Genomic DNA, 12,520 nt, shown 5'->3' on the forward strand with positions numbered 1-12,520 from the left:
ACCGAACCCGGTACACCTTGATTACAAGGCGACGATGTTTCCATTCAGCAGCACTTGCAATACCGTATAAAAAACAAACCGTTGTCTGAGGACCAACTTGATTTATCCTGTTCGTATATGCAACACAGTAATAGAAATTCAACAATTGATAAAGCTCGTATAATTGTTAGATTGTATCCGCAAAGGTAAATGAATTATTATTGAAGCTTCTCAGTACACATAACATGTACCAAGTTCATTAACAATTGTGAAAGCCACTGGCACATTGTACAATGCAGAGAAAGTATACAATTCCTGTTTTTTGTTTCTTTCTAAGTTTGTTATAAGTTCAATTTATGCTCAGATCGGCCAAACAAGACTGACCACAGAGTTTAAGAATTTGAACCATTGTGCCATGTGCTTTCACTGTGGATTCAACCCGTGACTCCTTGATTACAAGACGAAGGCAAAATTCCTGCTACGACGTTAGAGGTTCAAGATTCGAATCCTGGCTTGGATGCTCTTGTCCCCTTTTCAGCAATTACATCATATCATCATACATCCTCATCTTCGCGATTAGTCGAAAGTGGCAGAAAGGCGAAGTAAAATAAATCAAATCGAATAAAAAAATTACTACGCACTCCAAGAGGTACATTTAACTTTCAAGCTTTCAACTCTTATGGCCACGACCCATCTCGATTAGCCTCTCTTTCCACAAATCACTGGTGTCATCAGAAGATTGATTGATTGATTTGCTGTTTTAAGTCCACTTTATGCACAGTAAGGCTAATCGGGACTGGACCTACAGTTTAAAGTGGAATCCGAACCACTATGTGCCTCCACCGGGTATCGAACCCGGGACCCCTTGATTACAAGGCAACGACGCTACCAATGCGCCATCGGGGAGGCACTGTGTCATCAGAAGACCTAACTGAAAAGAACACTGAATGTTGGCGACAACGGTTCTTTCAGCACACAGTCTTAAATATGCATTTTTCTTTGTATTTTCTTTCTCCCTATTTGATCAGGCACGTTTCACGAGAGTATGTTTTGTTTTCTTCGTCGATGATAGGAATCGACCGCACGACGGGCCTGGATTACTACTAACCGCTACAGAACGAATAGGGAACCGGCCCCGCGGTGGAGTGGTTAGAACATTGCGCTACGACGCCTTGGGTCCCGGGTTCGAAGCCCGACCTGGGCATGGATGTTTGTGAGTGTCCCCATCACCATATTTGCAAATTAGTCAAAAGCGGCACAAAAGCGAAGTAAAATAAAGTAAATCAATAAACAATAACAACGAATAGGAAACAAAAGTGGACGATTCTGCAGACAGCAACGCAACAAAGGACAAAAAAGAAAAATGGACAGCGAAGTGACGGAAGTATTTGGTAGTCACGATTCACGAACCACAAAAGATCGTAGCGCCACCTCGCGTGTTGGTGGCACGCTCTCTTGCCCTTGCACGTCATCACGTTTGTACATCCCTTCTTCCGATCTTCTCTTTCTGGGTCACGTTCCTGAAAACAGCATCATCGCGCAAAGGCCAAAGCATACGATGATTCAATTTGCACGCACGCATAAAAGCAGGCACAATGACAGAAGGGAAATGTGTCCGAATTCAAGCCATGTGCCTAGAAACCACCGTCGCCCCTTGGTTTCTCCGTTCCGTACCGTTCGGACTTCGCAAACATAAACCGAGTCAGGAGGATATGAGGAATCTTTGTCATCACTGGCGTACACAAGGGGAAGCTTATGGGACAACAACCCCTGACGAAATTTTGAGAAAAAAATACATTTTTAATGAAAGCAGTAAAGATCTCAGAAAATGCCGAAGTGCTGATTGCAAATCCCCTTAATATGACCCCCCCCCATTAACAATTTTGCCTTTGAGCAACTTGAAATCGAAGGTTAAAAATGGCAATTGTCAATAATGTTCCATTGTTTTCAAATGAGCAATTATTTTTCGACTGAAAATCTGCTCAAATTTTAATCATAAATCCTAAACATCATCAGGTAATTCAAAATCTTGACCTATTTCGGTTGGATTAAATTTAAAAGGTGGCATTACGAAAGTAATCTCAATCTAAGTGGCAATAAACAGTGAAGTAAAGATAAAGGAAAGAAGTGTCTTGCGCCATTATAATAGAGCATTTTTGCCGACCTAACTCTGGCCCCGATAGACAACCAATAAGAATAAACCGCAATTTTTTTTTTCCATTTCATCTGCAAGAGTAGGCAGTATCCTTCACCCAGCATGTCTCGCCGCTCACGTTCGTCTGCTACCTCATCCTGACCTCCTTTTGTGCATGATCGTGGAATGCTACGCAAATGTAGCTTGCAAAGTGTATGGTAACACAGCACACTCCAGCAATGCGAGCAGGAAGATATGTCAGCATTATACACAAACATGGAATTAATTTGCTGAGAAAATTTGAATTGAAGCTCCATCACTTCACACTTTACCACGTATCTCGTCAGATTAATATTGTTCCTCAGATTCGTTCATTGCGAAAGTCCATATGCATTCTTTTCATTGGAGAGCACCCTTCTCTCGTGTAAGGGTGAGTGACTCTTTAGTTGTCACCTACTATGATGGATTCAAGAAAGGTATGTGATATATAGGATGACACTATTTTCTCACACCTGTAGAATGATACATTTGTTACAATCATGCAGTCAAAACTCTTTCCTGGTTAAAGATAGGTTGAAGAAACCTTCACCACAGCATTTCTCGTGAAATTGTAGTCTGATTTGATCTAAGGCCGGAATTTTTCCGGCTTTGTCCCTGCAAAAAGCTGATCCATGGTCCACCCAGCATCAAATCAAATGGTACCCTATAGGGGGGTAAATGCGGTCGGAGCGTGGTGCTGATCACATCACCTCTAAGATGTCCGGCATCGAAAATATGAGGGGCCCTGCCCTCAATATCCTAAATGTGCCTCAATTGCACGGTGCTACATGCACAGGTAACTTTAACTTTACCTGTGTATATTGTATTCGTTTCTGTACCTCTGAGTGACTACGTTTATTTTTTATATGCGCATATACGAACCCTCTACTATGTCAATGGCTGAGCCCCCCCCCCAAAAGCTTACTTGTCTCCGGGTCCCCCGCACTGCGGGGTTTTGCGGGTTGTAGATCCGGCACTGGACCACGATCATGATGGCTCAGGGTTTGTTTTAGATGATTCGGAGGGGTTCGTCGTCATTTAAGTAAGTTAATTGCCGACTTGTTGTTGTTTTTAGATGTGTTGGGGAGGGAGGGGGGTTGATCGTTTCTTCCACCCTTCTTGGTGGTTGATTTAGATATTATGGCACATCAGTACATAAGCTATTTTTGCCATCGCACAACAAAACCGAGGACAGGCCCCAAACAACAAGATAAAATATGTCACTTAAAAATTTTCTCACTCATTTTTTAAAACTTATCTATTCATTCATTACTTAACAAGAACTAAAACTGTGCTGTTCCCGAGAATAAAATCCCCTTACCTATTAACAGATGAGGCTGTAAAGGGGAACTTACCATACACCAAGGTTTTCAGGTTTTCATACTTGGTGGTTCGGATCCCACTTTAAACTTTAGGTCCAGTCCCAGTTAGCCTTTCTGTACATAACGTAGACTTATATGCAATGGAATGGGGTCTTGCACGTAAGAAATGTTATTTTTTCAGTCATAGTTTATTTTTATTGTTTCTCAACCCCTAATACCTAACACTGGTGCCACACACTATAAACGTTAAATCAATTGGCATAGAACCTTTTTTTTCTTCAACATTACCACATGGGAATGAATTTCCACAACTGTTACTGGTTATTTCTCACAGTAAACATGAACTCCTTAATATAGGCAACCATACAATAAATCGGACCTTCGTGAATTTTTGTTTTCTTTGGGGGGGGGGGATAAATCACTGGTTACATGTACCTCTGCTCCATGCTTGAAGTCTATGGAATACAGATTTTCGCAAATGTCTCACTGTCACCATATTAAACTATGGGAGAATCACACCAGCTAGACCCAAGGCTGGACCAACCGGCCCCCATCGTGGGGTGGTTACCACAGCATGCTAGGGATGCTACGATGCCAGGGGTCCTGGGTTCAAATCCCAACCTGGGTGTTCCTTGTGAGTGACCCTTCATCAATTTCATTACATCATCACTCATCCTTATCTTCATGGTTAGCCAAAAGTGGCAGAAAAGCAAAGTAAAAGTAACCAAATCAACCAAGGCTAGACACAACACCCCCCCAGACAGCAATTTCCATATCAAGTGCTGACTCTGTTAGAAGCACTAACTTTCATAAAAAAATGAATATTCAAGCTTCAATAATGAATATTTTTTATAAATTTTATGAGGAATTAATGCTTTTGTATAACCAGGAACATCTTAAAATGTGTGCTAAAGATTGAAAAGTGATTTAACACCTGTAAAGTTAGATAACGCTTGGCAATTATAACTGATAAGGCATGAAAAGTTTCTACATCTTATCTATATGGAATTATTAAATTCAATCTGTAGAAATTACAGCTTCAATATATTGTATATAGTGATAAATTATGGGAATCCTGTAGATTCATGCAGGACAGTTGATTTTGATTTGTGTTGGACTTTTCCAATATGTTTTTTTGCTAACTATATTCAGTTACTTGAAAAAATGACATTGTCTATGAATCGCATGCGAACAACAGATATATTGGAGAAAAAAATGTATCCAAAAGTCAAACTCTAAAAAAATATTCAACTAAATGCATAGCTAAATCAGGATCATTTTAAAAAAACAACCAAAACTCTTTTACTAACATATAGTGCAGTTTTGGTGTTAATACTGAAACGACTTGTTGATCACACTTACCACTAAAGTGAAATACATACACAATTACATACTAGAGATGACAAAGCAAACATTTTATCCTAGGGATATTGATTTAGTATATTTGACTTTGCTTTTCTGCCACTATCCAATAAAAAAACCTAAATTCAGAAGAAAATATCGAATTCATTCAAGTTTTATGGTGTTGTAGTGCAGTTTATGATAAGCGAAGAAGAACTAACTATATCTGATGATCACAAGAGTTACGATAAACATGTCCAAAATCAAATACAACTCACCGCAGTACTTCATATTGAAACCTCTCAAACTCGAGCTTCTTAAACGACATACTCTGAACATGGATGGAGCAATCCATGAAAAATGGTCATACTCCATACAAATAACAAAATCGATCATCTGAAACTTATTATTGCTATTAATTGCATTATAGTTTAAATGTTTGTGAATGCATATTTCACAAACAAAAATTATTAGCTCATTGCCGGTGACTATAACTAATCAGTATTGTTCAGGAATTTTGAACTATTTTAAGTTTTTTTTAACCTACTTCAGGACTTTTCGAACCTAACTAATAATTTTAGGACCTATTTTAGGATTTTTAGAGCCTATTTAAGGAAGCTAAAAGCACACTTTTTAGAACCTAAAAATCCAAGGTCTAGTCATCATACTCATTCCTCTTTATTTGTTAACAGACATCCCAAAGTACTTCATATTCCATGAAATCAGTTTATCATGAATATTTTAATCCAATCTCATACCTAAAACCTTACATTCTTTATGTGTAAAAAGTCACACAGGTAACATGGGAATGCCCAGGGATTATATAATTCACACATACACATGAATTTTGTATATTCACAAACATTCAGTTGCCACCTTGGGGACTGCACACATTAAATGCTCTGCTTGTTGTCTTGTCCCAGGTTTGAATCTCATTTTAAATATGCGTGTTCCTGTGACTTTCTTCATTACTTTCATCTATTCATCAATCATCATCATTGTTGTGATTGGTCTAAAGAGACAGAGAAACATTGTTAACTAAATTGCAGATAGGTAACACACCACAGCTCTTTCATGGCTGTCGACCAGTTTCTGAGCAGAATATAGCCTATCGTCTAAGGTGTTAGCACTTCACATATTTCGATTCTGTTTGCTTTAGCAGGAACTAGCAAGAGATTACTATGGGATTTGGGTCTATATTTACTCGAATGCAAGTCACATTATGAAATCACTATAATAGTGTCACATTAATCAAGTGTAAATTCAGACAGAGGAGCAATCACAAAACACATATTCACCGGCAATCTGTTATGAAGCAGATTCAACTATACAACTAGACATATATTATGCCTTTACCACTGAAATGGTACAAACATAGCAATACATATGTAATTTGCATAACATGGACTTGCCCTTATTGCATAACAGGAAAAACCGATTTTTAAAGATTAGCAGAGTGATTAATTACATGCAATGTCAGTATATGCTTCTTTCAACAAAACTCCCCCATTGTTATCTCTAACAATCGCATTGTTTTTTTGACAATGTATACAACAGAGAGAAAACATCATACATTTTGTGGTGGCATCAACCCTATATTTTATTAAAATACTTTCATCACTTGATGGTGATCACATCTCCATTTAAACTACCTGCAAAAATAGTAGGTACCCTTGACCCTCTGTAACCCCCCCCCCACACACCCCTCAGAGAAAGTGAAATATTGTCCTTGGTTTATGAAGATTTTGTTGTTTTAGCCTGCAGAAATGTGTGGTAGTAAAGTACATCTGTTAACTTACTGTGAAGCAGAGCAGCCTGAAGATTTCGTGCAAGTGAATATAGCACCTAACATGGCATTCCACAACAGCAGCTATAATTTTACGTCATTAGGTTTGGGACTTAGTTATTTTCGACGTGTTCTTTCACTATTTGAGTGCACATACAAGCAGTTTTTACTAATAAAATGCGGCGAAAATGCTCCAAAATGTCAGGTTGTTACTTACGTGGGCCATACTTTGGGATCAAATATCTCACTTATTTGTGTTTTCCGCATGCTGGAACCAATTTTGGAAAGACTGAAGATGACCAGATCCCTCTCCGATTTTCTTCATATTTGGCATACTCGCTAATTGAGGCCTCCTAATCACGAATCTGAAGTTAAAAGTTTTCGGAAACGTCTAGAAATTGCAAAATAAGCTAAAATAAGGCGTTAGTTTTCGGAATGGAAACAGTCAATTTTTGCGAATTTTTTTGTTTCACAAGCAAATATATATATATGTATTCCTGATACTAGCACAACACCAAATTTTAACTATGTTTGCCTAACCTAACCACACGTCAATGGTTCATGGGGCTAGCGTCAATGGTTTGCAATTATTTTGCAATTTCTAGATCCTGATACTACAACGACACGAAATTTTAACTATGTTTGCCTAACCTAACCGAAACTAACCTAACCACACGTCAATGGTTCGTGGGGCTAGCGTCAATGGTTCGCAATTATTTTGCAATTACTAGACATTTCCAACAAATTTTAACTTCAGATTCGTCATTAGCAGGCCTCAATTAGTAAGTCTGCCAAATATGAAGAAAATCGGAGGGGGGGGGGGGGTCCGGTCATCTTCAGTCATACCCCAATTTTATATTACGTAAAACATAGAAATCTGCCGATAAAAAAAAAGCTACATATTTCTCGAAGGGGTACAGTGGATCAACAGCCCCACATAGTCTACCAGTGTGGCCAATGACAGGGGGTCAGAGTAAGAATAGCATCCAACAGAGGTGAGTTTCCAAACGAAATTGAAATTTACTAAATACCGTTTTATATGTTAACTACATTACTAAGAACAAACTTGTAACAAATGTTCCTTGTTAAAATACATTTCTAAGTTCAGTAAGTGACCGATTCCCTCTAAAAACATTCAAGTAATGCAAATTACTCCCCATGTAATAATTGAACTACTTACCTCCTGATTTTAAGTTTTCTCCTTCGCCTATTGGGATCACAAACAAGGGAAATATTCCGCTAAGTCCCACAATAGTTGATCCAATTATCGAAAAAACCCATGGTTGATAATTTGGTAGCAATGTCCACAGAGTGCAACACGGTTCAATAAGATACTGTTCCAAAACTGCTCTATACAAAAACCACATTCCACTGTCACTTGCATTCACATTGCACATGTCTTTGTAATTGTCAGTACAGAATTCTCTAAAACTGTCACTGTAACAATGCACATCTACTTGTGAAGCAGCATTACTAACAATGCAATACAATAGTAGCACAAAACTGAAGGAGACTGTCAGTCTCATTTTCAAAGTTTGTTGATACGAAACAGCAAACCTACAACTTAAAAATGAAAAATCACATAAAAACTTGGCCAGTATTATGGATGTCACACAGCGTCTATCTTTGGAAGTATTAAAAGTGTCGCACACTCTCCTTCGTAGATAAATAAGCGCAAAACAAAACACGGACTGACACGGTAGCCTTACTGCCAGTGCACTTTATAATACAAGCGCAGCGAACTCGCGGTGTTTACATTCGCTTTTTGTACTTTCCAGGTGGCCACCAGATGGCAGACGAGTACAGACCCATTTGCGCTCGCGCTGCTCCGTCGTGTTTTGGAGATGAAACATTATGAGCATCGTGAGAGAACGAAACGAATGTTGTTTGTTTGAGTTTTGTTTTAAAAGTCTACTTTGTGCACAGAAAGGCTAATCTGGACTGGACCTACACTTTAAAGTGGAATCCAAACCACTACGTGTCTCCACCGGGTATCGAACCCGGGACTCTTGATTACAAGGCGAAAAACGAAAGTTGAGATTTTTCGGAACCAATTTATAGAGTTCCGATTAATTGACAAAATTACAGACTATGAAATGAAAAATAACTCGAATTACACATACACACGTTCAGTGGCGAAGCGTGGTGTCGCTGGAAGGGTAGGCACAGGCGTGTGAGTTCGTGTTGTTATGGGTGCAACTTTTTTAAAATATAAAAAAATATAACCTTTAACGTTATCTTTGAAAATGTAACAACATGTCCTTGCCAACGTACCTAAATAGTAACGCTTGATGTGTGGTAACTCGTAAATCGTATTTCTTGATTTTATTGTAAATTGATGCTTTAGATGTCATTCGAGTGGCAGTCCTCAATGTTCCGATGCCTCTTCTTTCTTCCTATGCCCGGTAAATAGGCTTTTATGCTTGTTTTTGTAGCATTCCAGAGTAATACAAGGCATTATTCCCCTTGCTCACTTCACGCTCACAAACAATGAAATCCGACCCCCGTATCGGAGTGGTTAGCACATCGTCAATTTCATCATATCAACACTCTTCCCCATCTTCGCAAATTAGCGAAAAGTGGTACAAAAAGCGAAGTAAAAAAAAATCAATCAAAGAATAAAAAATAAATGAGCGGAAAGAAAAAACAAGATAAAATATAACAAAAAACAACAACGCAACAGGAGTAAATCGAGAAATTAACGAAAACGTTGAACACTGGGATAGAAACATTTTTCTCGCCCTCGGAACAAGTTGTCTTTGCCATCCTGCCCTCACCTTCCCTTTCCCCTCGTTGGACACCCCGCGCTGGACAGAAACAGATGTGAAGCCCAGTTTGTGAAGCCCAACATCCCAATCAGGAAAAGTGGGCTGATTAAACTCTTAAATTTTGCTAAATGCAACTAAATTGTGCTCGGATGACTTAGGTCTTAAGTTCATTTTATGCATCTATCTGTATTTTGGGGACAGTTGTGATGTGAACATGCGTTGTTGATTAGTTAAACAATATCGGTAATTCCCTCCATTAAATTAGTTACAATGGTTTAACCAATATAATTGGTTCAATATGACGCTTGAAAAAGTTTGAGAAAATTGGACGACTACAAAAGGCGGCGGCTTGTTTTATCTGTGACCCCAACTTTCTAGCAATTTCCTTCAATAAAATGTTCCTCGTGAGCTAAGTAAGGAAAGATAAAGAAAAGATGAAAAGAAGACGGTGGACCAGATGTAGCTGGATCGGCATGCTACCTTTTGTTTGAAACAAATAAGATTTGAGATTTTATTTAAACTTTTTTTTTTTTCAAACTATATTCCTCTGAATTCAATTTATCTGTCTCCCAGGGGCGCATGTTTATAGATGATGCTATATTTTACCATTATTCCAAACACAGGGTGCTAGGTGCCAATGAAGTTCAAATTATACTACGTTTAGTACAATTATGTTAGGGTTGGGATCACTGCGTGAGGCCGGACTCACTGTGTCCGTTTCGGTCGGACGCGCCCCTGAAATTATGCTTTCACGGATGAATCACATAGAATGTTATGGAACCAGCTGAGGCCCTCGGAGAAGTGGCTCAACATGCGACGATATAGTCTCTGGCAGGGATGGAGATTTGTGGAAATTATCGTAAGGCCTAGCTTTCTTGTATTAAGGCGTCGTTTAATTAAATTATAAGTAATAAAATATAGCCAATGATATTAGGGTAGGCCCGGCCTCCGGGCCTCTTATGACGCTTCGCCACTGCACACGTTTCAGATTCCATAATTTATGACCTATGCGGTTCCAAAATTATATTGACAAGCTATTTCCTATAAATTTGTTGTGTTGGAACAATCAACATTTCACAACAAAGAGTCAGTCTATTATTAGTAGTGAGCTCTGTGATTTGTTCTTAAGCTGGTGTTCCTGTAAATAGGTTGTCAGTGAATCAGTGCAAAGTGCACATCAAACGGACATTAAAAATGGAGAGACAGAAGCATCACTCATATGATGCAGCACTTAAACATAAAGTTATTTTGTGTGCTGAGGAGTTTGGAAACTTTGAATCCGATCGAACATTTACCGTAAGTGAAGTGTCCGTTCGTCGTTGGAGACGTCAACGACAGCAATCTGTCATTACAGCCTCTCTGTTATGCATGGGAAGAAGTGGTACAGTCTCTTGCTGTGCCGTGGAGGCTCTTAGTCCATTATTCCTTCCACTCCTGGATGATCTGGGAGTTAATTCTGCAATGGTAGGGTCATATCTGCCAATTACTTTGTAAATTCTCTCTTCTTGGCCTTCCTTGCACCATGGCGGCGGGTCTGTGTTTGGTCTACGTTTGTGATGATGCTATTTTTGTTGTACATTTTAGTTAGAAGATTGGTCCTCCGTCGAAAGAAACTATCGCGTTGTAGATTATTAATATCTATGGATTTATAAGCGACATAGGGAGTCTGAATGTGTTCGAACCCATTGCTATCAATTAATTTATTACAGGCTCAGCTTTTGAAGTTTAACGTAATCCATGTCATCGTTGCATTTCTCGTAATTTCACACCTAGATATTTAGCTTCCTTACTCTTCTAAGATTTTTCGCTTGAGTTTTATCTGTGGGTGTTTATTAGCATTCAGCTTCAGGATTATAAAGTGGGTCTTCTGGGTGGCAATCGTCAATTTCGCCGTATCACTCGAGTCCTCGAGAGAGTTTATCATAATACCATGATAATACTGGTCTGTCTTTACAACTCTGTTCTTGAATTACCGTCCATAATACCTAATACGTGATCTGCAAAGTCAATTGTGCTTTTGATCTCGGAAATATTTCCTAATTTCTTGAGAGATGGCCCCAAGTTTAGAATCCACAATTCGGGACCTAGAATGGATCCTTGCGTTGTTGATTTTGAGGCCGTAAAGTTAGACATCTGATGTGCTTTCCATTTGATATGGTTCATGGGCAATCTATGTCTCTCAAGGTCCTGAAAAGATGGTTGATTGATTGATTGATTTGGTGTTTTAAGTCCACTTTATGCACAGTAAGGCTAATCGGGACTGGACCTACAGTTTAAAATGGGTTCCGAACCTCTATGTGCCTCCACCGGGTATCTGAAAAGATGGGGCCAACTAGCGTCGGTACAGGTAGATGTCAGTTTGAAGCCTCACAACGCCGTCAACGTCTCTACCATCTGTGAGGGCCTCTTTTTTTCAGTTGGAAGAGGGACGCAAGGCCATTTGTACCTTACAGCCTTGCGCCGAAGAACCAACTGCAATCGACTTGATATACCGCTCGGAAATACACTCGATATAAATGTCGATTGCATCTGTGTATAACAAGATCTCGCTTTCATGTCCACAGCGATCTCTTGTAATACACCATTCTGCCTTTGGAGTCTGCAAATACTGACATGTTTAAATCTAAGGTAATAAAAATTGCACAAAGTCACTGAAATACCTATCACTCAACCTAGCCTTAGCAGACCCAACAGGAAGAACCGTTAGTGATCTTACATTATATACTTACTATCTGCATACCTACATATACACTGGCTATCAAGACTTACTTGATTACACACCTACAATTCCGGAAGTGACATGGAAAGATCTCAAGAGATTACTGTTATCACTGTAATTTTACTGTGGCAAGCTGGCCAAGTTCACCCCAGCATAACAACAGTGGATGCTGAGCAAACATGGGACTTTCCCGACCCAGCAATATTCCAGAGCAGACGAACTCGTACTAACTCGGAAAACCTCATGTACTATCACACCTAGTATAGGGCCACCAACGCAGAGGCAGGCCCATTGTCCTAGGTGGAACTTCCACGAGGTCTCCTACCAAACGGTAGGGAAGAACCTTATCGGGAGAGATCCTACAGTTTTTCTTGCCATCCGAATGACAAGAATCCATGAGATATAGGGTAGAAACGTAACGTGTAAAGTGCT

General features: G+C 39.3%; 2 protein-coding genes across 2 annotated transcripts in view; one reads left to right on the top strand and one right to left on the bottom strand.

Moving 5' to 3' along the window:
* Window positions 1–8,308, bottom strand: part of Zip99C (Zinc transporter Zip99C) — an 87,560-nt gene extending 79,252 nt beyond the window's left edge. Inside the window, exon 1 of the mRNA XM_083126772.1 lies at window positions 7,782–8,308. Within this exon, the coding sequence (XP_082982898.1) occupies window positions 7,782–8,127 (346 nt within the window). The 5' untranslated portion in view covers window positions 8,128–8,308. The remainder of the gene's footprint in view (window positions 1–7,781) is intronic.
* FipoQ (F-box/LRR-repeat protein FipoQ) overlaps window positions 1–12,520 on the top strand; it is a 118,098-nt gene that overhangs the window by 45,354 nt on the left and 60,224 nt on the right. The gene's annotated exons all lie outside the window — the stretch shown is intronic.

Source organism: Lepisma saccharinum, chromosome 8 (assembly GCF_977018435.1).
Source record: "Lepisma saccharinum chromosome 8, izLepSacc3.1, whole genome shotgun sequence".
In the NCBI taxonomy this organism is placed as follows: domain Eukaryota; kingdom Metazoa; phylum Arthropoda; class Insecta; order Zygentoma; family Lepismatidae; genus Lepisma; species Lepisma saccharinum.